We start from the raw sequence: 26006 nt of genomic DNA on the forward strand, positions 1-26006 counted from the left end.
GCCCCGCGCCGGCGCGCGTGCGCGGCGGGGGTGGGAGCGCGGCCTCGGCAGCACGTGGGGAACGGGAGAGGTACGGGAGAGATGGGAGAGGGATAGGTACGGGACAGGGACAGGGCAGGGACTGGGACAGCATCGGGATAGGACAGGAGAGGGATATGGGCGGGAAAAGGACAGCGTGGGCATAGGGACAGGCACGGGCTGGGGATTAGGATAGGTACGGGGTAGGGAGGGCAAGGGCCTAGGGACGGATCGGGGCAGGACTAGGCACGGGGCCGGGGCCGGGCGGTGCCGGGTGCGGGTCCCCGCGGGGCGGGGCGGTGCCGGGCGGTCCCTCCGGCGCAGCCCCGGGGCGGGGCGGGGCGGGCGGTGCCGCCCTCCGCGGCCGGGCCCTGACCCTACGGCCCTGTCCTGGCCCGTGGCGTTTGTCGCGGGTGTCTCCTTGGCCGCGGGGGCGGTGCCGGGCCGGTGCCGCCCGGCGCTGACGGTGTTGCTGTGGCAGGGCCGGGCCCGCGGAGCCCCCGGCGCCGGGAGGGGATGCGAGCATGGCCATGGCCCAGGCGGGGGCCGCGGCCGCGGCTGCCACGGGGCTCCTCGTCTTCCTGCTGTACTCCGCCATCCACAGGGTCGAGGAGGGACACCTGGCCGTGTACTACAGGTACGGTGCCCCCGGGAGCCTTCCCGGAGCTGGGATTCATCCCCGGGCCCAGGGATTGCTCTATCCTGCACTTCTCTCCGGTTTTTTCCTCCTGGGTGTGCAGCCCCCGTTATTTCTGGTCCCTTCCGCCCGCGCTGGTGAGTCCCAGACACGCTGGCCCCGTGCAGAACTCTCGTGTCTTTGGATCTCTGAACCCTCAGCTGCTTTTCCTCCCTCTCCTTCCTCCCTGCCCTTTTCACAGACTGGATTTCAGAGCTCAGAGGACCAGAGCTCTTGCTCCATCGTGCCTTCTCACATCTGTTGATCTCTCCCTGTGCCAGCAAGAGCCATCACCTTTGTCCCAAACTGTTACTCAGCCAGAGCTCCCGCTGTGGCGGTGCTTTGGAATGTTTTCTCTGCCCTTCCCACTCACCACCGTGGGCTGTTTCCCTTTAGTTACAAGCGTGTTGAGCATGAGAACCTGGGGGATTTTTCTTTGTGCTTTGGGCAAGGGGCTGTGCCGAAATCCAAACTGGCAGCATCGCATCCACGGCTGGATTTTTCCATGGTTACCAGCGAACTATTTAGGGAGGAGAAATCTGCCTTCTTGCAGCTCTCTGTGATGTTGCAATGCTGGGAGGGTTTAGCAATAGCTGCCTTCTCCAAGAGTTAATGGCTCACAGGCCCCAAGCAAAGTTGCAGCAGGCAAGGATCAGGTGCACTCAGCCCTTCTGTTGGGGAATTGCTGGCAAGTGTGGGGCTCTGATGCAATCCTCAGTCCCCCAGCTGTGACCCCCGGCAGTTTGAACTGTCCCTGTGTGCCCTCAAGGCCAGCCCCTGCTGTTTCCCCCCTCCTGAGCCTTTCCCTGTTTTCCTCCCTCTCCACAGGGGCGGTGCGCTGCTGACCAGCCCGAGCGGGCCTGGCTACCACATCATGCTCCCCTTCATCACCACCTTCAAATCCGTGCAGGTCAGTGCCCTCTCTCTCCCCTGGGAGAGGCTGAGGGGGAGCAGCTCTGGGGAGGGTGGCCCTGCTGTTTGCAGAGGGGCTCTGGGATGTACAGCTCCTGGGAATCCCCACGTTCCTTCTGCCTTCGGTGCCAGTAGACAGCCGGGGTTTGTCCTGTTGGAAAGCCCTCCCCAGCACGTGTGTGTGTGGCTGGGACTGGCAGTGTCCTGCTCGGGGAGGACAGTCCGTGTTTGTGGCTGTCCCTGCTCCCCAGGAGCGCCCCGTGCCTGAGCGTGCCCCGAGCAGGGAAACAGGCACAGCTGCCTGTGCATCCCCCAAAAGGCAGGTGAGGAGAAGCTTTGCCTTCTGCCCACACCTGCAGGCATCACAAGGGAGGCAAAGGACACGTTTTTGGCTCTGTGTTCCCGCTGTGAGAGCCTGGCACAGCAGGACCTTCCCGGAGGAGGGAGCGGCGTGTGAGCGCTGGCTGTGTTTGTGTTGCAGACCACGCTGCAGACTGATGAAGTGAAGAATGTGCCTTGTGGGACAAGGTAGGGCTTCCATTTGTGTTCCTTCTAGATGCATGCTGTGGGGTCATTTGCTGGGACACAGGGCTGGGAGGTGAAGGCAGCTACCATGAAACCAATCCCCAATGTCACACGTATATCCCACTGTAACAGCAGGAGGCTCAGGAGGGAACACTCTGGCTCTTGCTGGAGTTCCTGTTCAGAGAGCATTTGCATTTATTGTGGTGTTACCTTGAGTTTTTCTGGGTTTCTCCCCTCGGTTGCTCTGACAGCCCATTGCTTGTGCTTTGCTCTGCCCTCACTGGTTCTCTCCACCCTGAGTCCTGTGGCTGATACAAGTGCTGGCCGCAGTGGTGGGCAGAAGTAAACAGTGAGTGGGAATCCTCCTGATGGGAGGAAGTTCATTTCCAAATGAAATTCCTGCTGCATAATTAGGCTGATTCTTCTGTCAGCTCAGAGCTGCTTAGTTGTAACAAGCAGAAGGAGAGGGCTGGTTGACTTGGGTTACAGATCCTGTTGTGTTGGTTCATCCACAAGTTAAAGTGATGACTCTTCAGGATAAAAAAACCCTGGTGATTCTCCTTGTCTTTTACATTCAGGGTCCTCTACAGAATTTCTGTTTAGAAAAACAAATCAGTGTGACTGAAGTGATGACACGTGGTGACCATGTTGAAATTTAAAGTTCAGTGTTGGTGGCAACATTAATAAACCAGAGTTAATTTTGATCAGGTTTAACCCATATTAACTTTCTTGGAGTTATTCAGCTTAAGACATCACATGGGGTTAAATATTAACATAAAGGTCTCATGGTTTTAGTTTTAGATCTCAAAGCTTTTTCAGGAATATCTGTAAATAACGTTGTTGTTCAGTCTTGCAGCTTTCATGGAATCCCAGAATGGTTTGGGTAGGAAGGAACCTCAAAGCCCATCCAGTGCCACCCCTGGCATGGGCAGGGACACCTTCCACTGTCCCAGGCTGCTCCAAGCCCCAGTGTCCAGCCTGGCCTTGGACACTGCCAGGGATCCAGGGGCAGCCCCAGCTGCTCTGGGCACCCTCACAGCCAACAATTTCTTCCATATATTTCACCTAAATTTCTCCTCTGTCAGTCTGAACCCATTCCCCCTTGTCCTGTCACTGCAGAGCCTTGTCCAGAGTCCCTTTGGAGTGAGGTAAACACAGTCTTTAGGCCAAGCAAAAGGTCCCTGCCAGCCTCAGCCATTCTGTGCTTCTTTGATTTAGGAGCTAAAAATGAAATTCCCGTTGAATTTCATCTTTGTGGGGTTCCGTTGTGCAATGCAGGTGGTTGGGAAGGTACAGGCAGTAAAAATGGGCTTTAAACCACCAAACAGCTGGTGAAAGCAGTTCTTAGTTAATAATTGAATACACTGCTGACCAAAGGTCCCAGTAGGCCTGTCCATTTTTAGGGTGTTACTGCAGGAGCCTCCTGATTTGCTGCATTTGGGATCCAAAGTCTGCGGCTGCTCGATACCAGAGCTTTGCATCCACATTTCCATAGTGAAACACTAGCTCATAAATAACAAATGGAACACACCTGGAGTGGCACTGTCCCAGTTCAAAGTCTGTTACCAGAACAGGTCCTGAACAGTTTAAGGTTTTGTATTTACATATTAAACCATGGGATTTTAAAGGCGGGGTTTCTCTTCCGCCATCTTTCTATTCCTGTTCCCTGTATCCTTATCTGTATCAGGAAGCTTCTGAGTGTTTGTGTGGCTGTCCCATCCCCAGTTTTTGCCTTACCTGTCCTGTTTGTACCTGGCAGCATTAAGTGAACACATTAAATAGAGATTTTAAATCCTGAGTTAGGTCTTGAATTGTCTGAGGCTCTCCAGGATCTTCCTGTCCGTGTCCATCTCCTGTGGCGTTCCCTGGATGCTGTCTCCTTGTCCTGTCAGGTCAGGCAGCACTGCTGCCTGATGGTGCTTCAGCCTCTTCCAGGTGCACGTGGCCAATGTGTTGATGCTCCTTTTAGACTTCCTATGGACTTCTCCTTGTTCCTCTCTCCCTGAGTGCTTTGGGGTCTGAGTGGCACCTGTTTCCTCAAAGCCATTGCATGACCAGCAGGACTGATAAAATTCACTTATCCCCCACCACACTGGGCCATAATAATGGAATAACAGTGGATAATATCCCAGTTAGTGTCCCACACTGGCTGAGATCCTCGGCATCGTTGTTGTGGAAGGTGGTGCTGCAGTCAGATGGTCCTCACTGGCCTGAGGTGCCATTCCAGAGCCTTTCCTGCCTGGGAGGTGATACGGGGCTGTGGATGACTCCTGATAGGATCCAGGGTGTTGCAGACCCTCTCCTTTTCTTTCTGACATCCCTTTAAAATCGAAATGCCAAATTTGCAGGAGACGAGGTCCTTCCATCACCGCTGTTTATAGCTCACAGTTGTTGTGAAGCAGGTTTGGAGCAAGCACAGGCTGGGCTTGGGAGGCCTTTTCCAAAAGAGCACAGGCACAGGCAAGTTCAGGTTGTTTTTCTGCAGACTTGGCTTTCAGCTGCCAGAAACCAAGATCTGCAAAATAAGAAATGGAGTTTGTTGTGGGGGATATGTTTGAGTTAAAACATCCCAGAGACTGAGTTTGGGAATGTGGGAGTTTCACTGCCAGGAATGAGCTGTCTCTAAACAGCTCCTGCTAAAGCTTCTGGTCTGTCATATGCCTTTGTCCCAAGGACAATATCACAAGAGTATTCTGCTTTGAAATCACGCTCTCAAGAGACTTAGAGCTGTTGAAAGTTACGGGTTTTTTCCTTCACTGTAGAGTTTGTCCTCTCTGGTGTTACAGGTACCCAGGGCTGGGCATGACTTTCTCAGAGCCACACCAGTAAGAGCAGAGGTCAGGGGCAAGCCTGAGCTCTGAGTGCCCCTTTTCCCTGCCAGTCTGGCAGCACGCCATCCCCTGGGGAGAGGATTGCCTGCAGGCTCCCTCTGCTGGGGTGCTTCTGGTGTTCCTGGAGAGCCCTGGGCACCTGGATTGAAGTCTGCCGAGTGCTTTGTTCCTTCCTTTCTGTGGGCCTTGCCGAGCTCCTGCTGGAGCTAGTGACTGTGTGACTTAAACTAAGGGCTCTTTCTATGGAACACGTGTTTGCTGCCTAGGAGAGCTGAGGTGTGTCTGCATTTGGTGTCTGCTCTGCTGCTGGCAGGTGTCACCTGCTGCCCTTGTTGCCTTCCTCTCTGCTTTCCTGCTGCTTGCAGCTACATTCCTGTTCAGAAACATCTTCCTTTAGCTGCTCGAGCAGGAGATCACAGAGGGAAAGGAAAGTGCTTTGCAGGCTTGCTGGAGCACGCTTGTGATTTATGCAGAGAGAGGGACTGGGGTTCACTGCCATCTCATTGCAAAATGCTCAGAATGTGGTAAAAGAGGGATAAAGATGCCTTTGCTTTCAATATGTAAACTGTTAACAGCTGCAGCGGTGACTGGTGAACTCTCTTTTCCCTTGCAGTGGGGGCGTTATGATCTACATTGACCGAATAGAAGTTGTGAACAAGCTGGCCCCATATGCAGGTATTTCCCGTCCTGGTTCAACCAGCAGAGCTGTGACTGTCTTCACTCCTCCTGTGGCAGCTCTCTCTTGGTTTGCAGGACTTCCCTTTTCCATGTCTGGAAAGCTTCCCTGTCTGTTTCCATTCCTTGTTACCCTTACGGCTCCCGGTCCTGTAGCATTGATCCCAGGGGCTTCCAGCTCGGCTCCTGAGAAAACTACAGAGACAAAAGCCATGTAGGAACCTCTTACTTTCTTATTTCACCGAGCCAAAGACACAGACAGCTTGTTTTGTGCAGCTGCACAGCTTCATGCAAAGTGCCAGCATTGCTGAGGCACTGCAGGGTGAATCCCTGTTGTAATTCATGGACTCATGGAAAGGTTTTGTGTAGAAGGGACCTTCAGGACCATCTCGTTCCACTCTGTGCCATGGGTAGGGACACCTTCCACTATCCCAGCCGTCGTCCAGCCTGGCCTTGGGATGGAGATGGACATCTGCCAGGGATGGGGCAGCCACAGCTTCTCAGGGCAGCCTGTGCCAGGGCCTCCCCACCCTCACAGCCAACAATTTCTTCCATATATATCACCTAAATTTCCCCTCTGGCACTGTGAACCCATTCCCTGTGTCCTGTCCCTCCAGTTGCTGCTGCAGGGTCCCTCTCCAGTTTCCCTGTATCCCTTCAGACCCTGGAAGGAGCTGTGAGCTCTCCACACAACCTTCTCCTCTCCCGGCTGAGCAGCCCCAGCTCTCCCAGCCTGGCTCCAGAGGGGAGGTGCTCCAGTCCCCTCAGCAACTCAGTGGCCTCCTCTGGACCTGCTCCAACAGTTCCATGTCCTTCTTATGTCGGAGGCACCAGAACTGTGCACAGAATTCCAGGTGGGGTCTCAGCAGGAGCAGAGGGAGAATCCCCTCCCCTGACCGGCTGGCTGTGCTCCTTTTGATGCAGGATCTGATTGGCTTAAATAGTAGGAATGATCCTTGTTTTCACTTCACAGCAGTTCCTGTTCCTGTGCATGCAGTCCTGGTGAGGCTTTGCTGTTTCATCTGTTTATGCAGATGATAGAACAGGACCAGGCAGTGCATCTTGCCATGGCTGCTCCTGGAAGCTGTGTAATCCCAGCAGCCCTAGTGGGTGTGCAGCAGGCCTCTCCCTGCCAGCTGGGCAGGGCAGTGTGGCTTTGACTACCCAACTCCTGAAGAGCCCTGTCCCAGTGCTGCACTCCTTCCCTGGCGTGGTGGCACGTGTCTGTGGTGACCCGTGGCGATTCTGTCCCTCCCCAGTGTACGACATCGTGCGGAACTACACCGCAGACTACGACAAGACCTTGATCTTCAACAAAATCCACCACGAGCTGAACCAGTTCTGCAGTGCCCATACCCTGCAGGAAGTGTACATCGAGCTCTTTGGTAAGTGGATGGCAGCTGGGTGATCCCAGCTGGGATCCCCCTGGAATCTCCTCCCTGTGCTGCTCTGGAATATGTTACAGCTGGCCCCTGAGAGCAAACTGCCCCTGTGCTGGAGCTGCAGTCTAGAATCCAGTTCCTTTTCCATCCATGTGCCACTTCCCCTGTAACTATAGTAACTCAGGTGCCTTTGTCTTTCCCCATCTGCATGTGAGAATTTGGTTTCAGTCTTTTCCCACTGATTCTGGATGCACAAAGCAGCCACTCTGCTCTTGTGTGTGCAGTGATGCCCGTGGCCTTCACTATGACAGTGGATTTGTCTTGTTCTACTTCTGCCTGTAGGCCCCTGTTCTGTTCCTGAATTCACTTCTGTACTTTCACAGCTCCCTCCTGGCTGTCTTTTAACAAGTGAGAGCTGGAAGGTTTTTGGCAGGGAGGTGGAGTGCTTCAAGAATTAGCACGGGTCATATTCTCCTTGGTGAACCTGTGTCCCAAAGACAGAACAGGTTGTGTTCCTTCTTGAGTGGCTGAGCAGGGGAAAAGTGGCTTATGGAAGATAAAAGGTTGTCAGAATTTTAATATTAAGGTACTCCAAGTCTGAGTGCTGAGAAGGGATAGACTTCTACCACAGGCTCTGAGCATTCTGTCCTGCTGAGGTGCTGCAGGCCATTTGCACTTAGCTGAGAACACAAATTGATCAATAGCTGAACTTCCCTAGTCACTAACAAGTGACTCTCCTTTTGGGAATGTTTTTCAGGGGACATAGGAAGGGAATCAATGTACTGAGTGGTCTCAGGAAGCATCTTTGTCTTACACCGTAGAGTTACCTGCCCTTCAGGGCCAGCTCTCTGCCACACAAGCTGTGGGAGAAAGGATGAGAAGCTAAATGGTCTCTCTTTTGTCCTCCAAACACAGATCAGATAGATGAGAACTTGAAGTTGGCCCTGCAGAAAGACCTCAATGTAATGGCACCAGGTCTCACTATCCAGGTGGGTTGTGGCCTTTCAATAAAGAGATTTAAAAAGGTGGAGAAGGACTTTTTGCCAAACAAAGCCTGCAGTGACAGGACGAGGAATGACAGTTTTAAACTGAAAGGGGAATGTTTTATGCTGAGGGTGGGCAGGCCCTGGCACAGGGTGCCCAGAGCAGCTGTGGCTGCCCCTGGATCCCTGGCAGTGTCCAAAGGCTGGGTTGGACGGGGCTTGGAGCCACCTCCCATGGTGGGAGTGGGTTGGAATGGATGGCAGGAAATAGGAATGTAGGACACCTCTGGTCAGCAGTGCTGGTGCTCAGCAGTGTTCCACAGGAGGATTAGGCACTGCTGTCCACAGCACTGCAGCTGGTTTTGCAGAGACATGTCTTGGTTATGCAGCTTGCATCAAAATGTTTCATTCAAAATGTGCTCCCTTTTTCTCCTTCCCAGGCTGTGCGTGTTACAAAACCCAAAATTCCAGAGGCCATCCGAAGAAACTTTGAGCTAATGTGAGTAGCTGGACATAAAATTGCATTAATTAGTTTTGAGGGTCCTGCACAGGCACAGTGCTGTTGGAAAGCTCTGCCCTGGAGAGGTGAGCTCCTGGCAGTGTGTGCTTGGCCAGGTGCACTTGTGCCTTCTGGTTTCCATTTCCATACTGAAATCAGGGCTCAAGGGTCTTGGTATCTTGCCCATAAGCTCCCCTCCAGGATCTCTGGGATGCCTTTGGGCAGAAGGAGATGCTGTTGGATCTCCCTTCACCTTTGGCTGAGCAAGCCCAGCTCCCAGCCCCCATTGCCCTGCTCCCTGTCCTGAGGGCCTCAGACTGGGCTTGCATCCAGCTGTGGCCTCAGCAGTGCCGGATGGAGAGGGGGTGATCCCTTCCTCTGGCCTGTGCACGCACTCAAACAGCTGCAGACAGAGCCAGTCCCTGCGGCTGGGAGCTGGCAGCTGGCTGGCCTCTTGTCCCCATGGCCTCTCCTGGCATGCAGAGCTGCTCCTCATTCCCTTTACCCAGGATAATGCTTCTCCCCTTGCAGGGAGGCTGAGAAGACCAAGCTGCTGATTGCAGCCCAGAGGCAGAAGGTGGTGGAGAAGGAGGCGGAGACGGACCGGAAGAAAGCGCTCATTGGTAACGTCACCAATTAATGTCGCAGGCTGAGCCTCCATTCCTGCATTCCCTGCTGAGCTGGGGCAGGACATTGTCTTCTATCACTGACAGCTCCCTGAGGGAGGCACAGCCAGGCTGTGCAAGCAGTTGTTTTGAACATCTGAGTGAAAATCCCTCAGCAGCAGAGCAGGGAGCACCTCTGTCCTGCAGTGGAAGAGGAAATCACTCTGCTGGAAGAACTGCTTGGGCTTGGAGCTCCATGTCCCTGTGCCAGAGGGATCACGTTTGTAAATGGGCTGTCAGCTCTGCAGACATCAGCACTGCGTTTCTTCCTGTTACTGAGCTGCTTGGAGTTCAGACTGGCACTGAGTGGGAAGGGAGGGAGCAGGGAACCAGCTCCTGGTGTGGCAGATCCTGCAGCCAGATGCTGGTGCTCAAGCCCTGGGGAGCAACTTTACCAGCTGGGCCGTTGTGATTGCAGAGGCAGAGAAGGCTGCACAGGTGGCCAGGATTCACTACCAGCAGAAGATCATGGAGAAGGAAACAGAGAAGCGGATTTCTGAGATTGAAGGTAACCATGCTGCTGGGGCTGTCTGCCAGCTGGGGGTGGTGGCAGGTAGGGGAACCTCAGACCTGCACAAGTCATCAGGGGAGCTGCAGAGGTGCAAGGGTGGGCACTTGGGGGCGTTCCTGCCCTGTGCATGGAACTCTCCAGGAAGCTTCAGGGCAGGCACGGGGCCAGCCAGGCTGTCACGGGCACTCCTGGGTCAGCTGGTCCCCACGGGATGAGGGCTCGGGTGTTCAGTGTGATGGGACCAGTCATTTCCTAATGCTTTCTTTCCTGTCACTCCTCTGCTGCTGTGTCAGATGCTGCATTCCTGGCAAGGGAGAAGGCAAAAGCTGATGCAGAGTACTACGCTGCTCGGAAGCTGGCTGACTCCAACAAGGTGAGCACTGGGAAGCTGGTCGCTCACTCTTTTCCTCTGTGAAAAGCTGATTTAACAGCCCACACCCCAGGAGGCAGCTGCCTGACATGAAACCTAACACTGCAGGGCCCAGAAAGCTGTCTCTTAGAGTCTCTGGTTTCTGTTTTTCGTAGCTGAAGCTGACCCCTGAGTATCTGGAGCTGATGAAGTACCAGGCAATCGCTGCCAACAGCAAGCTGTACTTTGGCGACCGCATCCCTGGCATGTTTCTGGACTCCTGTGCCTTCCAGCAGGCCAGCCTGAGGACTGCCCATGAAACCAGCCTTCCTGCACAGGAGGCCCTGGAGACCTCTGGAGAAAGCCCCCTCAGAGGCAAGGAGAGAGCTGGCTGAGGGAGGCAGAAGGGAACCCGGTGTAGCTCAGCAGCGAGCCCGGCTGTGCCCGGGGATGAGGCCCTGTGCCGGAGGGGCGGATGCAGCACATGCCTGGACATCTTGTGTATAGGTGCCACTTGGGGTGATTTTCTTCTAGCAACAGATTGCAAGGGCTCTGCCTCTTCCGTTTCTCCCCCTGTTAAGTTGGTGCTTCCAAAGGAGGGATAATCCTGTACTAACATACCTATACTGGAATATTAAACGACAGACAGCAGGAAAGCCTCCCGGGGTAGGTGCAGTTATTTAGCAGGCATTACTCTGGAGGAAGGAGATGTGGCTTTGAGTGCTGTGTTGCTGCACACTGGTCATTGCCCAGTGCTCCTGGCTGAGGCTGAGTGAAGAGGTTCCCCTTGTCCTGCCACTGAAGCTTCGCTTGGTGAAGGTTTCTGCTGACGCTGTCTCGCTCTCCTCAAGGACTCCGGTGGAGTGGGCTCTCCTTGGCCAGCGTGTTCCTGCTCAGAGCAAGGAGTGCTTTGGTGTGGAATAGGTTATTGGAGTAGGATCTGCATAGCCATAATATTCCTGTAGACAGCAGCACTAGATAAGGATTTGGAGGAAGCGATCTCTGAAGGGATTGTGCAACCCCCCTCTCCAAGCAAGAGCCTCTCACAGGCTGCCTGGGACTGACTGTGGTGTTCCCACTGGGTGGCTGAGTCTCATTGCCTCCTAAACCAGATTTCAGGAGCACCTCGGAGCAGCTGGTTGGGAACAGAGCCTGGCAAGTCTTTGCTCAGATTCCAGCCTCCCTGTAAGTCATTCACCAGAGAAAGGGGGCTGAATTTCCACTGCTCTGCCATGCTGGCAAAGTGAAGGGGAAGAGAAGAGTGAAAGGACCCTACTGTGCAGCAGATCAGATGTCTGACACTTCAGCTGCAAAGTAGGCGAGGCATTGCTGCTCCTCCGTGCAAAATCCGCTGCTCCAGCAAGCGGGACCTGCTTTGTATGTCCTTGAGCAGCTGTGGCAAGGAGCGTGTCCCTGCTCCTCTCGTGCCTGGCCAGGCTGGCTGGCAGGCGGATCTTCTGTCCCGATCTGCGTTGTGATACATCCGACCCTGCTCCTGGTGTGCCGTGGCACGGTGAGGGGGAGATGTGCTTGGGGAGGGCCAATCTGCTGGGACAACCTGCTTTCCACTTTTCCTCCTTCCTCCCCTCTGCCTGTGAGGATGTGCTTGCTCCTAGGACCTGCTCCTCCTTGTGCTCTGTGAGGATCTGGGCTGCGACGGCTGGAGGAGCAGCTGGCAAGAGTTGGAATGCCGTTCTCCAGCTGGGAGCACCCCAGCTGCTGCATGTTCAGAGACCTGCTCTGCTCTGCCAGCCAGGTCACCTTTGCATCCTTCCTGCTGTCCTGTCCCCTCGGAGCAGCCGTGCCACCCTTGGAGGGTGGTGGCATTCCAGGCACTCGGCCCACTGAGATCTTCTGTGCCTGGCACCATCTGCAGCCTCACGGCAAGGGGAGGGATGTGTTCAGCTCCTGCCACTCAGATACGTTCAACCCAAACCAGCTTCTCCTGTGCTCGTGATGTCCCCAGAGGAGGTGTGTGGGCTCGGGCACTGCAGTGCCGCGTCCCCACCCCGTGTGGCTGGGCTCCAGGGAGGGCACTGTCCCTCCACAAGGAAGTTCAGTGACACACGGTGCCTGCTGCTGTCTCTGCTCCTGCCCTGGCTGCCTCTCCTCCATCTCTGGGGCAGAGCAGGGTTGTGTTGGCCCTGCCCCTCCTGCAGGGTGTAAGACATAACTGTGGGACTTTGCAGCAGTTTTGGGTGGTCTTTCTTGTCCTCCATCTGCCTGCAAATTCCCAAGGCTCAGTTGATGCTCTGCTCCACCATACCAGCTCCTCTTCCAACCCAGCCCTGGCAGGAGCCGGGTCCAGGGCACCAGGGCGGAGAGCGGGTGGCAGTGTGTTTTGTAGTGTTTGAAATGTCTCCTGGAAATGCTGCTTGGCTTGTAGAGTGCCCTTTTTCCTGTGGGATGGGCTTTGAAGAAGCAGTGGAGTCTCATCTCTGCCCTGCCACGCGGCCTCTCCTCACCCCGGCAGCACCTGCTTTGGTTGGATTTTGGGATGAGGACAGGCTTTATAGGCTAGAAGCACTGCTGGAGGGAATGCTGGCAGGGATGTAGTCCCTGTGATTTTCTTCATGTGTTACTGGGGTTGGACAGATGCGCTGGGCATCAGGAATGGCTGGGATGGACAGGGTAGGTACTGCCAGCCTGGAAGTGACAAGGGCACCAGGGGAACTGCTGGGAGCAATGACCAGGCAGGTCACACCTCTCCTGCAGTGACCAGAGCAAGATGTCCATGCAGGGAGCAGGAAAGCCTTCCAAGCCAGTGCAGGAGGAGCCACTTCCCTTTGGATCTGAGCCTTGCTGTGCCTCCCTGCGCCATCCGGGCGGGTGCATGGCTTTGCCTTAAGTGGCTGTCACTGGCTCAGTGTCCCTCCGTATGCATCAGCCACCTCCCCGCGTGGTCTGAGGGCCCCCCGGGGCTGCTCCCACGGTCCCAGGTCCTGCAGCAGCATGTGTGATGCTCAGTGCCTTCTGCAGCAGCCTCCCCCACCCTCCCTGCTTCCCCAGCCGCTGCCGCAGCAGCCCCAGAGTGTGCAGGAGGGGATGGCCACGGCTGTGGCACCCTGGCGGGGGCTGTGCTGCCCTCTGAGCCCCAGCTGTGAGCAGGGACACGCCTGCAGCCAGGATTTTGGGATTGAACTGGCTTTTCTCTCCACTCCCACGGCCTGTGTGGGGCCGTGACTAGGGGGGTCTGCCCCTGGATCTGCATCTCCTTAAGGAAACACGATACATACGGTCAGGTTTACATTCACAGTGTTAAGTTCTTTTGATAAAGCAGAATAAAATTATTTTGTTAACATTTTTTGGATGGTTTTATGTGTCCTAGGGCTGGTGGCACACGAAGTGGGGGACCTCTCACCGTGCAGCAGCACTGTGTGGTGTGGATGTTCTAAGCTGCAGCGACTGCCACCCTGGGAGCCCCCTGGGCTCAAAGCAGGCCCCAGCCAGGATGGTGCTGGGCATGAGGGGCCTCCCTGCAGCGTCTTGCAGCCCCTGGGGCAGCCTGGCTCTTCGTGGCTGGCAAAATGTACTGCAGTTTAGCTCCCGTGGCTCTGGCACTGGATTGGGGAGCTCAGCTCCAACCCTCTTCCCCCTTCCCTGCTCCCCGCACAGCTCCCTGCCTGCTGCCACCCTGCTGTCCCCTCCTGCCCAGACATAGCCCATGACACTTCTAGCTTCAGTCTTTATTGGTATAAAAGCCTTAAACCTGAATTATATAAAAAATGGGATGCCTGGTTTTACAGCAAGTGGCTCAAAATGGTCACATAAGGGTCATAAATAAATGGCTGCAGTAAAAAGGCTCCCAGGGAATTCCCTTTTGAACAGTAACTCAAGGAATACCTTCAGAGATAAAAGCCCCGTGGGGAGGCCAAGCCCAGCTTGGACCTGCCACAGCCCCTGGTGCCACCCCGCCATGTGGCGTCCCCAGCCGGGGCAGCGCTCCTGGGGCACGGTCCCCACGGCGCAGCGCTCTTCCTGCCCCGGGATGCCAGGACCTCCCCTCCGCAGCTCCAGCAGGGAAGGGCAGGAGGAGCAGGACACATTCAGGACGTCGGGAGAGAAAGCAGCAGCTCCCAGGGCGCAGAAGAGCCTGGGCCGGTGTGGGGCAGTGCTCCAAACCGGAGCTGGCATTGTCCCGGCTCCTAGTTTCCTTGGGAAGCCTCGGCTGACGGCTCCCCGCGGGACAGCCGTGAGGCTGCCGAGTCCATTAAGGCACAACTCGAGGATCTGTAAACACTGGTGCCCCGCGGGCAGGGTCCGAGAGGGCCGGCCAGCAATTCAAGTAAGGGGGGAAGCGAGCCGATGGCTCCCAGCTGTGCCACCCACCCAGCTGTGCCCCCCCTCGGCCGGCCGCGGTGGCGGATGGAGCATCCTTGGTCACCTCCTGGCGGGGGGCGGCTTCAGGGCCACCTTTGGCGGGGGACAGCGCTGGAAGGGTGCCGGTGGGAGGGATGGTGCCGGCGGCCCCTCGCCCTGGCTCGGCACTTTGCTCTTCAGCGCTGGCAGAGGTTTGCTGGGCGGCTTCGGCTTCGCCTGGCGGAAGGAGAGACCCGCCTGCCTCACCTGGGCACCAGGAGGGACCCGGAGCGGGGCAGGGAGCAGAGGAAGGGCCCCCCGAGGCTCCAGCCCGGGCCACCCCGCGGATGTGCCCCGCACGGGTCCGGGGGGCCGCTTGGGAGGGGCGGGTACCTGCGGGGGCCATCCCGGAGGGGACCGAGGTGGCACCTGGGGGCCGGGTGCCGATGGCTGCAGGGCCAGCACAGGGCTCTGGGCCCGGGCCGGCCGCGGGGCCGCCGTGCTGCTGACCAGGCTGGGCTGGCCGATGTCCCGGCTGGACAGCTGGCGGCGGCACGGCCGCGTCCGGCCGCCCTCCTGGAACAGCGGGTTGGCGAGGCCCGAGGGAGTCCCGCTGGAGCTCCTGTGGGACACAGGGACCATGTGGAGCTGCTCCGGGCACCCCTCGAGCTCAGAGGGAAGCGGAGACGGGAATTACCCTTTGTGGGAGCGCCGCGCCGCCCTGGCTCTGAGGAGCACCACGCCGCTGCCCAGCAGGATTCCGGCCAGGGCCAGCACGGCCAGCACGGCCGCCAGCACCACGCTGCTGCTGCCTGTGGGGAGCGACCCGGGCGCTTGGGGATGGAGCAGCACCTCGCAGCCGGTGCCAGCCCCCTCCCCAGGCTCCCTCCTCGGGACACGCGTCGGGATGAGCGGGCCGTACCTGTGGCTATCCCCGAGATCTCCTGCTCGCAGTAGGGCGCTGCCCAGCCGGGGTCGCAGTGACATTCCCGCCTGTGGTTGCACACCTGGGAGGAGGGGGGAAGCGTCAGGGCGGTGGCCGTGCGGCCGGGGCCCGCAGCAGCTCTGCGGAGGGATCTCAGCGCGTACCCCGTGGTTGTTGCACTTGGCCGAGCAGTTCTTGTCGCCGTAGACCAGCAGGTTCTGGCAGCGCCCGGCGTAGCAGACCTGGGGGCAGGCAGGGGGGCTCTGAGGCTGCCCCGGGGCCGGCGCTCACCCTCCCCCAGCCCGGCCCGGCCCGGCCCCGCACGGCTCTCACCATCTCCTCCCCGCACTTGGCGCCGGTGGGCACCAGCCGCAGCTCGGCCGCCTCGCCGGCGTCGCTGCCCGCGATCACCGCCTTGCACTTGAAGCGGCCGAAGTAGTAGCCGAAGGAGTAGTAGCCGCTGCCGAGGATGGGCTGGGTGTTGTCGCTCAGGCACAGCAGCGTGCCGCACTTGACATCCCTGCGGGACGCGCAGCCGTGAGCGCCAGCGGGCAGAGCTCGGCCGGGCTGGGCCATCCCCCCGCCCCGCTCCTTACTTGGGGCTGCAGGGCTGCTTCCCGTACTCGGTGAGGCAGTGCAGGTGAACGTGCTGCTCGCTGTTGTGCTTGAAGCAGACGTCGGGAGCCACCTGCGCCTCTGCGGGACGCACGGAAAGGGTCACACGGAGCTGTGCCGGCGCCAGCGGCCGCGCTTTAGGATCGGCAGCGCCACAGCTCGGGATGCAGGAACGGACCACGGCCGGGCGATGCGCTGGCCCGAGGGGCTTCGGGCACATCCCGCAGCAGGTGGGGCGGGAGGGTGGGCAGGGAGGGGGCCCTACCTGCGCCCCAGAGCGCCCGGCACTGCTCGCCGTGCGAAGGGCAGGCCCCGTTGTAGCAGTACCCACTGCCGTGCTGGCAGGAGACGCCGTTCTCCTGGAACACGTCCTCGGGGCACTCGGCGCTGAGGCCGCTGCAGTGCTCGGCAAGGTCGCAGTCGTTCTTGCTGGCCCGGCAGAGCACACCTGCAGCCTTCACCTGCACGGAAAACAGGGATGCCAGCGCTGCCTGGGCGCTCTCACATCTCCGGGCACCGCGGCACAGCAACACCCCGGTCTGGGAAACGCCTCCCAGCACCCCGTGGATCCAGACACTGACACTCTGCTGCTGACTGGGCTACTGCACAGCACAGAGACACCTCCAAGGCTCGGACCGGCTCTTCCTCTACTTAAGTTCCTGCCGAGCTGGTCCCCTGTGGGCGGCAGTACCTTGCAGTCCTGGCAGCATTCCCCTCGGGCACACTCGGCTCCCTCTCTCAGCTGGCACGTGGTGGCATTGCAGCAGCGGTCCGAGCACTCCTGCAAGACAGGGATGGACTGAAACCCTCCTGGAAGCCCCCGGAAGGACCCTTTCCTTCTTTTCTGAGGGGACCAGGTGGCCGTGTCACCAGGTGCCCACAGCAGTGTAGCTGCCATGGCTGAACCAAGGAGCAAAGCCACCACAACATCCCAGGTGGGGACCGTTCCTGCTGCCTCTTCACCCTCATTACCAACACCAAACCAAAGGACCAGAAGGGATTTTTTCAGAAGATGGAGCCTGAGCTGGGCCCCTTTGCACGTCTCCAGGAAGGAGAAAACATGAGCATTTCTGTGCTCCTTGAATCAGGGGGGCATTCCTTCAGGTCCCAGCACAGGGCTGTGACCAGGGATTCATCCCAGAGGCATTGCCCGGCTGTTTGTCTCAATTCCCCCCCTCGATGGGCTGGTAGGGATGAAGAACAGCTGAGCACAGCTCTTGAAAGAACAACGTGCCCCGATGTCCCCTCCTGGGTCACCTCTTTGGAGGACATGGGGGGTGTCCATCTTTCCTAGGCTAAAATCACAGCCAGCCACATGAGGGGGGCACACACGAATATCCTCTGTGAGTTATTTCTTGGCAGAAGCAGCACAAGAGGAGAGTCCACTGGACAGATCTCTGGTGCCTGCCGCCCACCCTCAGTGCAGCCCTTCGGGGACCCCCCTACCTCGGGCGTGCCGCAGTCACACTGCTCTCCCCGCTCCACAAACTGGTTCCCGCACACCGGGCCCCCGTACAGCTCGTCCGCCCGCGGGGCGTTCAGCAGGCAGCTGGTCCGGGGGTCCCCCAGGAACTGCCACATGTCCTGCTCGCTGCACCGGCTGAAGAGCTTGGGGTAGACCAGCCTGGAGGGACACAAAACCAGGCGGTCGTGAGCAGAGAGCCCGGGGGGAGCTGGTGGGCCACCGGCAGGCCCAGAGGCACTGCAGCGGCGTGGGGTGGGGTGGGGTGGAATGTCCACCCAGACCTGGCCATCTCACGGGTTTCACCCCATCAGGATACTGCCAGAGGACACCTCAGCATGTTTGCTGCTCAGGGATGTCCCCCCATCTCCTTCACTCACCCAACGCTCCCTGCCATGACGCATCCCCCGTCAGCTTTGGACACAGGGCAGCGGCAGCCGGGCACGTCCTCGTCGTGAGACATGCCCAGGTTGTGCCCCATCTCGTGAGCCATGGTGGACGCGGCGCCAATGGGGTTTGTGCTGTGATCCTGGGGACAAGGAGCGCAGCGTGGATTAAGCGCCCTTGTGGTTTCTCCACAGCTTCTCCATGGGGCTGCCAGGGCTCTGCAAGGTGTCCCCTCACGCTGCCATGCTCAGGTAAGGGAAGACACAAACTGGACGTGGTCCCGTTGCCCCTGAAGACCCCCAGACTGGTCTCTCAGGGCTGTCAGTGAGCTTAGACAAAGTGGCTGCTCCAAAAAAGCAATGCTTGGTGGTGGGTCTGGACAGCCAGAGGAACTACAGCCAATCACTCCTGCTCCTGTTCCCACAGACCTGACGAGGTATGAGGAGCACAGCCAGTCCCAGCCACCTGAGAGCCTCCTGAAATCCCAGCTCCTGTGTCCATGGAGCTTCTCTGGGAGCCCAGCTGGATGCCCACGGCCCCAGCACTTCTCTGAGGGTCAGTCACTCAGGGGGCAGAGATGCCAGGGACCAAATCCAGCCCTAAGGCTGCAGAGGGGGAAAGCTGGGGACCAGTGGAGGAGGGAGTGGCTCTGGAAGCTGCAGTGCAGGGAGGGCAGACCACAGGACCAACCTGGTTGACGCCGCCTGAGTCCCTGGTGCACATCACCAGCTTCTTGGCCAGCCCCACGGTGTTGCCGTGGAAGTCGACGCCCCTGTGGGGTTGAGATGCCACAGTGGCCACGTGCCCTGGGCAGCAGCAGGGCTGGCAGGGTGGCGAGGTGGTGGCCCCCTGTCCTTACGTGATCAGCTGGGCGTTGTCGTGGGGCTTCTTCCTCAGCAGCTCCGACTCCCGCCAGTGCAGGAAGTTGTCCAGTGTCACCTCTGGGTTGGGGCTGACTGTGATTTTGTCCCTGTGGTTCCACACCTCCAGGCCGATCAAGGCCACCCGCAGGCGAAGGGGCTGGTAGAGCTGGAGTGGGGGACACAGCCCAGAGAGAGCCTGGATTTGGGCTGCAGCAGCAGAGGGAAGGTCCCACCTGCCCTGGGGACCTGCAGCCGAGCCCAGGACGCTCCTCACTGGGCAGTATCAGCTCTGTCACCCTCAATAAATAATACAGGGTGGGGTGATGGTGTGGGCAGGGCTTCCCCCCAGGCCTCTGGGCTCCCTCCTGGCTGGTGAAGGCTGGGATGCTGCTCCCACACTGCTAACCAACAAGCGAGGCTGAAGCAGAGCCACCAGGAAACCTGCCATGCTCCAGTGCATCCCTGCCTTTGTTAGCAGCTGCTCCAGTGGCCACGGGATGTGCTCCCAGGGGTTACAGGATGAAATTTCCCTTGTCTTATGGACAGAACTGAGCCCCTTGCCGTGTCCACGCTGCACGTGCGGCTGGCCAAGGGAGCGGTCACCCTGCAGCAGCCCCCTGCAGGCCTGAGACTGGCTTCAGCTCCACCAGCCCACCCATGCCAACCTGTCTGCCACCTCCTCTGTGCCCACACTGGGGCTGGGAGGGCAGGTCCAGAGCCCTGGGCTCACCTTGTCCACATGGTTCACGATTTCCTTCATGCGGTTCTGCACGGTGCGCAGGTCCTTGTGCTTCCTGAACTATGGAAGGACACAGAGAGGTTTCCAGGGTGGCCTTGAGCTCCTCGCTGCACGGCATGACAGCAAACCCACAGGCACCAGTCCAGCCCACTTTACCTCCTGGTTGTCCGCGACCAGGACCAGCTCCACGTACCGGGGACCTTTCTGTATCGGGCCGGATTTCTGGAAGGGAAGAGCAAAGTGGGGTTCAGCTTGCAGCTCACTGAGCCAGGCAGCTGACCCTCCCATGGGGTGTGTTGGATCCTGGAGGATCTGCCAAGGTTAGCAGGTCTCCTAGCTCGGCTCTGTGATGTTGCTTTGCTGGGTTTCCATTTCCAGCTTGCATGCTGGGAAACCCAAACCTGCCCCCGGGATAACACACCAGGCTCTGCAGGCACCACAGAGCCCGTGGCCTGCGAGGATACTGCTGCCAATGGCACAGGGTCCGAGGGCCTGCTCCCACCAGGGGCCACCCCAGCCAACAACTGGCGGGAGAGGGGCACGGCCAGGAGGCACGGAACGCCCCGGCTCAGGGAGGAGCGGGCGTGCGATCCCTACCCAGCGGTAGAGCTTCATGGCCGCAGGGATTTTGGGCTCGCGGTCGTACTCCAGGGTGGCCCCGGGCTCCCGGCAGGTGCCGCGCTTGCCCCGCAGGTGAGCTGCTCGGTACACGGCGTGCCGGCCGGCCACGGCCCCCTCCAGCGGCTCCAGCAGGAAGGTGGTCCCATTCACCCGGAAAAACCCGCTGCGGAGAGAGAGGGGCAGGCGTCATTCTGGGGAGGCGGGCAGGACGCGGACAGACCCTACACACACGCCCGAAAGCGATATGTGCCCCACCCCTGGAAGTGTCCAAGGCCAGGTTGGAGCACCCTGGTCTAGCGGAAGGTGTCTTTAAGGCTTTAAGGTCTTAAAGGTCCCTTCCAGTCCAAACCATTCTGGGATTCTATAAAAATACAGCTGCCCAGCCGGCTGCTGGGCTGGGAGGGGGCAGCTGTGGCACGGCACCCACGGCACAGGGAGTGTCCGGTGCTTCAGGCAGCAGGAAGGAACATCCCGGCGTTCAGCAGCTGAGCCGTTCAGGATGGATCCAGCGAGGGCACTCCTGCCCGGAGCTCCTGTGGTGTCAGGGCTCCACTCTCACCCCACTGCCGTGAGTCAGCCCCCCAAAAGTGCCGTGTGCCTTTCCTGCCGGGCACCCAGCCAGGGTCAGCACCTCCAGCAGGAAGAGGGATGTCATCTTCCTTTCCGCAGGGGAAAGCTGAGCTCTCACTCCATCAGCACGGCCGGGGCTTGGTCACACCCGGTCACTGGGGCTCGGTCACACCCGGTCACCGGCGCTCGGTCACTCCGGCTCACCGGGGCATGTGCCGAGGCTGGATGCTGTTCCCAGCCTGGAGCAGGGCTCCAGGGAGCCGGGGTCCTACCTGAGCCCGCCGCAGGTGCTGATGCTCGCTGCAGAGCCGGGGTGCCCCCGCACACGGCCCTGGTAGAAGCAGTGGTCCTGCCGAGAGAGAGGGCAGAGGTGTGGGGGCTGCACCGGCGTGGAGGGCCCCCACAGGGGTGGGAAAGCTGCTCCCCCCGAGCCTGCCCGTACCTGGGTGTCCGGCTTCTTCGTGATCTCTGAGCCATCGGCCGAGTAGTGAGTCTCGGTGTAGTGCTGCCCCAGCAGGGCCCTGCAGGTGGGACGGGGCGTCAGCAGCGACCCCACTTTGGGGACTGTGGGGACTGTAACCCCCCCAAGGCGGGTTTGGCAAGGAGGGAACAAAGTGCTCTGGGCTGAGGCTTAGGTCACCAGTGCAGTGACACCAGGCCTTGGAGAAGGATTGCTCACGGCAAAGGTGGGATGCAAACCCAACCCTGGCCACCCCACGGTGCCCAGCTGCACTCACCTGTTCTTCTCCAGCCACAGGAGGTATTCCCTGCCTTCAGCACGGACGCTGTAGACGACGTGGCCCGGGTAGGTGCTCTGCATGGAAGAGAGGTGCCATCAGAGAACCACCGTCAGCAGGAGCGAGAGCTGCCCCAGAGAGGCCCCTGTCCCGCCCAGAGAGGGGACGAGGTCTGCTTGTGCCCCGCTGCGGGACCGGGAGCCTGGCTGCTCGCCCTGGGGGCATCCAGCAGACACAGGAAATCAGAAGAGAAGGAAGAAAGCATGTGGGCAATAACGCAAATCCCCGGCACATCCTGAGATGAAGAACAGGTCACCCGCAAGGAGACAGAGTCAGCAAAGTCTGGTTTCCCGTGTCTGACACATGGCTGCAGATGGCCGTGCCAGGGACTGAGGTTTCCTACTCATCAGTCACAGAGCTCCTTTTCTGGGGCCTGAGTTCAGCACTTACTCATCAGCCGAACCACAAAGATCCCTATGGCTCTTATCAGCAGAGACTTCCCCCTCCCTGACTGATCTAACGCCACCTCACATTTAGGGAACAACCTTCCCTTGGCTCTCTGCAGCCTCTCAGAGCAGATTTTAGTGTCACTGTGTCCCAGATCCCCTTTGCTGGTGGGAGGGAGTCACGGTGGCTGTGGCTCAGCCAGCTGAGCCCCAAACCCTGAGGATGGAGATGTTCCTACAGGAAAAGTGTTTCCCTCTGGGGTATCTTGTGATCTCCACCTCCAGAGGCCCCATCCCACTGGGGTCACTGGGAGACACTGATGGTCCCGTGTCAGGCTGTGCCCTTGGCACAAGGGACCTGAGACATCTCCTGAGGGCACATCCACCTCTCCTGAGGGCACATCCACCTCTTCTGGGGGCACATCCTCAGCCCTTGCAGAACCCAGGTGTGGAGAGAGCTGAGCCAAAGGCAAAGCAAACCTTTCCCATGGGGCCAGCATTCCTCAGGGATGAGGTGTGCTGCCTCTCCCTGGGGAGCATGACAGCACCGGCTGTCATACCATGGCTCAGCATTCCCGGGGAGATGATCTGCGCCCCGCAGGAGCCAGGCTGAGCAGAAAGCCCTGCTGACTCAGCGCCAGCGGGGCCAGGTGAGAGGGTTTGCCTGTCACTCAGCTGCCCCCGATTCTCCCTGGTTTGCAGTTCCAGGCCGGCGTGCCAGCGCGCTCACGGGTCCCTGGAAAATTCTTCTCTTATGAACAGCGTCTCCCGCCCGTCCCGACCCGTGTCCGCCAACAAAGCCATCCTTTGTTATTGTTGGCAAGGCCGAGGCCAGAAGAGGTCTCAAGGAATGGCAGGAAAGCACTTGGAAGGGGGTGCTGGGTCAGGGAGCCTCTCTTGGAGATGACCGCAGGGCAAGTTTAAAATAAAAAAGTCCTGACAGATCTTCTGTGAATCACCCCCTTCTGCATTAGCATGGGCTGTGCAAGGGCTCCAGATGGGAAGGCTTTGGGAGCAGCCCTGCGAGCCCCGTGACCGTGCTGAGCCAGCACAGCAGAGCCACAGCCAGAGCACAGGGAGAGGAGGGGTTTCTTCCAGCTGGTCCCAGTAAGAGACCCAGAGAGCCTGCAGAGGATGGGGACGGGATGTCCCGTCCCACCCCAGCACAGGGTGTTTCTTCCCTGGGCGGGAAGAGGCAACAGGCCTCGCAGTAGGGCTGGGCCTCACTTTTCCCAATCCCTTTCCATGCAGAAGCCAGGTTTGCCACGCTCCCTGCTGTGCTGGTGGGAAGGCTGGCACCCAGGAGATCCTGCACTGCAGGACCCGGGGCTCCACCCTGTCTGCAGGGATGAACTTTTGGGTTTGAGCAAAGCCAGGGTGTAGCTGGTCTGCTTCAACCCTCACCTGGCTGGCGGCTCTGCTCGACCAACCCCAGGTGTCCCAGTCACTCCGACCCCAGAACCAGCTCCTGGTGGCCCAAGCCCATCCCAGCTACAGGAGGAGCCAGCATGGAGAACACCCATCTCTGTCTCAGAGGGCCTTGCCGAGAACTTCTTCCCCACCCAGAAGACCAAGAGAGCAAATCTAACCTCTCTCCAAGAGGAAAAAATAAAAGGGCTTGGAAGGCAGGAGACTTCCTACCCTCAGCAAGGCAGGTTTGAGATGTCCAAGGACCACCCAAGCCAAGACCAAATCCAGGTGCCACCCATCAGACAGCCCCAGGGCGCACAGCTCATGGCAGATGTTGTCTCCAGAGGGATCCCGAGGTGGGTGAGCTCCCCTTTCCGGGGGGATCGGTGCGGAGCCGCCTGGCGCACACCCGGCACAGATGGCGTCTCTAAATAGCCTGGGGAATGTTTATCTCGTGGACAAGTTTAGGTTTCTAGAGCAGGGAAAACAGATGCTTTCGGGGAGTGTTTTTGAAGCTAGCTTATCAGGAAGGGTTTGAATCACAGAGGAACGTGCTGCATGGCACTAGGGAATACGTGTCCCCTGTCCTTCCATCCCTCCAGGCGCTAAAATCGGCGCTTTTTGGGTCTAGAAAAGGAATCAAAAAAAACCTGGCTGAGTTTCACTGTAAGGCAATGAGGAAAGTATCTTTGAGGTCAAGGCAACCTACGGATGTCAACATCAAGCACTCCAAACTCCTGACTCAAACCCCACTCCTTCCCCCAAATTGCCAGGTTTCCCAAGAAAAACAGCACTGGCTTCCTTTCATGTGGATTTCTGCAACTTTCTGATTCTTATTTCTCTGTCCCAAAGGACAAAAATACCCCAACTTCAGCAAACACAGCAAGAAAAGTGCTTACAGCTCCACGAGGCTTCACAAACCCCTCCTTGAGGAAAGACCAGATGTCACAAGATCACTCCAGTCTGTAAGAGGTGGCACCGCTGGGTCGTGTCTCCAAAGAAAGCACTGGAGAAAGCAGCCCCTCCCTCCAAGAGTGTACCCCACTGTTTGCAGGTCCTAATTAGACCCCAAACAGCCCAGAAAAGCTGATCTGATCAACTGCTTCAACATCTCCATCCTCTGGGATGAAAGCAAGGCAAGGAAATGGGCAGCACGCCATTCTTTCGGTGCACGGCTGAGCGGGTCTGGCCAAATTGTTGGTCAAGGGGTGCAGCTCTGATGGTGGTGGTGGGACAAGATCCCTGCTGATTGCAACCCCCCGGGCAGATTCCCTGGAAGGCAGCGAGGGCGGCTGTGCCCAGCTGTGACTCACCGGAGGCGCAGAGAGGTCCCTCTTCCCCCGGGGCACCGGCAGCTCCCGCGGCAGCACCGTCTCGTACCTCTCGACGTGGGGGAGCTGCTCCTGCCGCCCAGCAGCGGAGCCTGGGGAAAGCCAAAGGGCTTTGAGACAGATGCCCAGGAACAATCGAGTCTTGGAATACCCTGAGCTGGAAGGGTCCCACAGGGATCATGGATCCAGCCCCTGGCCCTGCCCAGACGCCCCAACAACTTCAGCCTGGGCATCCCTGGCAGCGCTGTCCAAACGCTCCTGGAGCTCTGGCAGCCTCGGGGCCGTGCCCATTCCCTGGGGAGCCTGGGCAGTGCCCAGCAGCCTCTGGGGGAAGAACCTTTCCCTGATCCCCACCCTAAACCCTCCCTTCCCGTCCCACACAGCTTCGCGCCGCTCCCTCGGGTCTGAAGCCGGGGAAATGGGAGCAGCCAACATGAAGGTGCAGGGATGAGCCCCAAGGGCAAGTCCTGGAAGCCCTGCTGGGAACGCTGCTCCCTGACGGGCTCCAGGGAGCTGCAGCCCCCCAGCTCCACAGAGCTCTCAGTGTCACCTGTGAGCGAGCAAGTCCCTCTGGGGCTGGAAACCCCCGCCGAGTCCCCGGTGCAGCAGTACAGAGGGAGGTTTTCCAGCTCCCCATGGTGATGCCACCGCGTGTGACTCGGCGTCTGGCGGCTGTGGGGGCTGTTTGGGAGAGCGGCTGGTGCCTGGGTGGCTCAGCCCCCTCCCAGCCTTCCATGGATGTCGGAACGGAGAATTTCTGCCATAAACCCTCTGCTTTTCCCGGGAGTCCCAAAAGCCGGGTTCGGACGGGGCTGGGTGCTCGGTCTGGGGGTGCCCACGGCCCTCGCCCGCGGCTGGGAGCCAGATGAGTCACGGGCGACCTCGCCGCCCGAGTGACGGGCGACCCCCGGCTGGCCCGAGTGACGGTGGCGACCCGCCTCTCGCCTTCCCGAGGTGCCCGCACGGCCCGGCGGGGTACCGGGAGCATCCCCGTGGGAGCGAGCCTGGCCCCGGGCGTCCCTTCTCCATCGTCCCCCCCCTCGGAGCGAGGACAGAGGTGCCCCCGGGACCCCGGGACTTCCCCCCGAGAGCCGCGGGGGAAAAGCAAAGCATCCCCATCCCGCGGCGCCTGCATCCCGGTGCCTCCATCCCTGCCCCGCGCCGGGGTCCCGCCGCACGCCCCCCAAACTCCCCGCCCGCCCCGTCCCGTGGCTGCCGCCGCCCCCCCGGGACCCCAGGCTCACCGCGGGCCGGCAGCAGCAGCAGCAGCAGCAGCGGCAGCGGCAGCGGCAGCAGGAGCGGCGGGGCCATGGCTCGGAGGTCCCGCCGTGCCCCCGCTCGCCGCGCCGCCGGCAGCCCCCGCCCGCCGTGACTCACCCACCCCGCGGACGGGACGGGGCGGAGCGCGGCGGGACGGGCCGCCCACGGCGGGGAACGGGGGTGCCGGGGGGCTCTGGGCGCTGGGGGGACACGGGGCATCGCGGGGATCGGGGTGGGGGCCGTGGGGAACTGGGGAGAGCCCACGGGGCGCCGGGGGGTCCAGTGGCGCACTGAGGAGGGTCCGCTGCCATCGGG

General features: G+C 59.4%; 2 protein-coding genes across 2 annotated transcripts; one reads left to right on the forward strand and one right to left on the reverse strand.

The window, feature by feature from the left end:
- The first annotated feature begins 9 nt into the window (after positions 1 to 9).
- ERLIN1 (ER lipid raft associated 1) lies at positions 10 to 13329 on the forward strand. The gene is made up of 12 exons (XM_082286563.1): positions 10 to 70; positions 500 to 655; positions 1523 to 1604; positions 2088 to 2134; positions 5576 to 5637; positions 6897 to 7022; positions 7935 to 8008; positions 8443 to 8501; positions 9033 to 9124; positions 9585 to 9674; positions 9971 to 10050; positions 10203 to 13329. The coding sequence occupies exons 2-12, from the start codon at positions 543 to 545 to the stop codon at positions 10419 to 10421; spliced, it is 1044 nt and encodes a 347-aa protein (XP_082142689.1). The 5' UTR covers positions 10 to 70; positions 500 to 542; the 3' UTR covers positions 10422 to 13329.
- Positions 13330 to 14406: 1077 nt separating this feature from the next.
- Positions 14407 to 25742, reverse strand: ADAM8 (ADAM metallopeptidase domain 8; the record flags this gene model as incomplete). The annotated part of the gene is made up of 21 exons (XM_082285806.1): positions 14407 to 14562; positions 14755 to 14947; positions 15023 to 15137; positions 15248 to 15332; positions 15415 to 15492; positions 15584 to 15770; positions 15847 to 15946; positions 16131 to 16326; positions 16557 to 16646; positions 17312 to 17489; positions 17708 to 17856; positions 18405 to 18486; positions 18574 to 18743; positions 19308 to 19376; positions 19473 to 19538; positions 19914 to 20100; positions 20780 to 20856; positions 20950 to 21028; positions 21245 to 21321; positions 24414 to 24523; positions 25676 to 25742. The coding sequence occupies 21 exons, from the start codon at positions 25740 to 25742 to the stop codon at positions 14407 to 14409; spliced, it is 2511 nt and encodes an 836-aa protein (XP_082141932.1).
- Positions 25743 to 26006: the final 264 nt, after the last annotated feature.

The sequence above is a fragment of the Coloeus monedula genome (genome assembly GCF_965178545.1).
Source record: "Coloeus monedula genome assembly, chromosome: 8".
Lineage (NCBI taxonomy): Eukaryota > Metazoa > Chordata > Aves > Passeriformes > Corvidae > Coloeus > Coloeus monedula.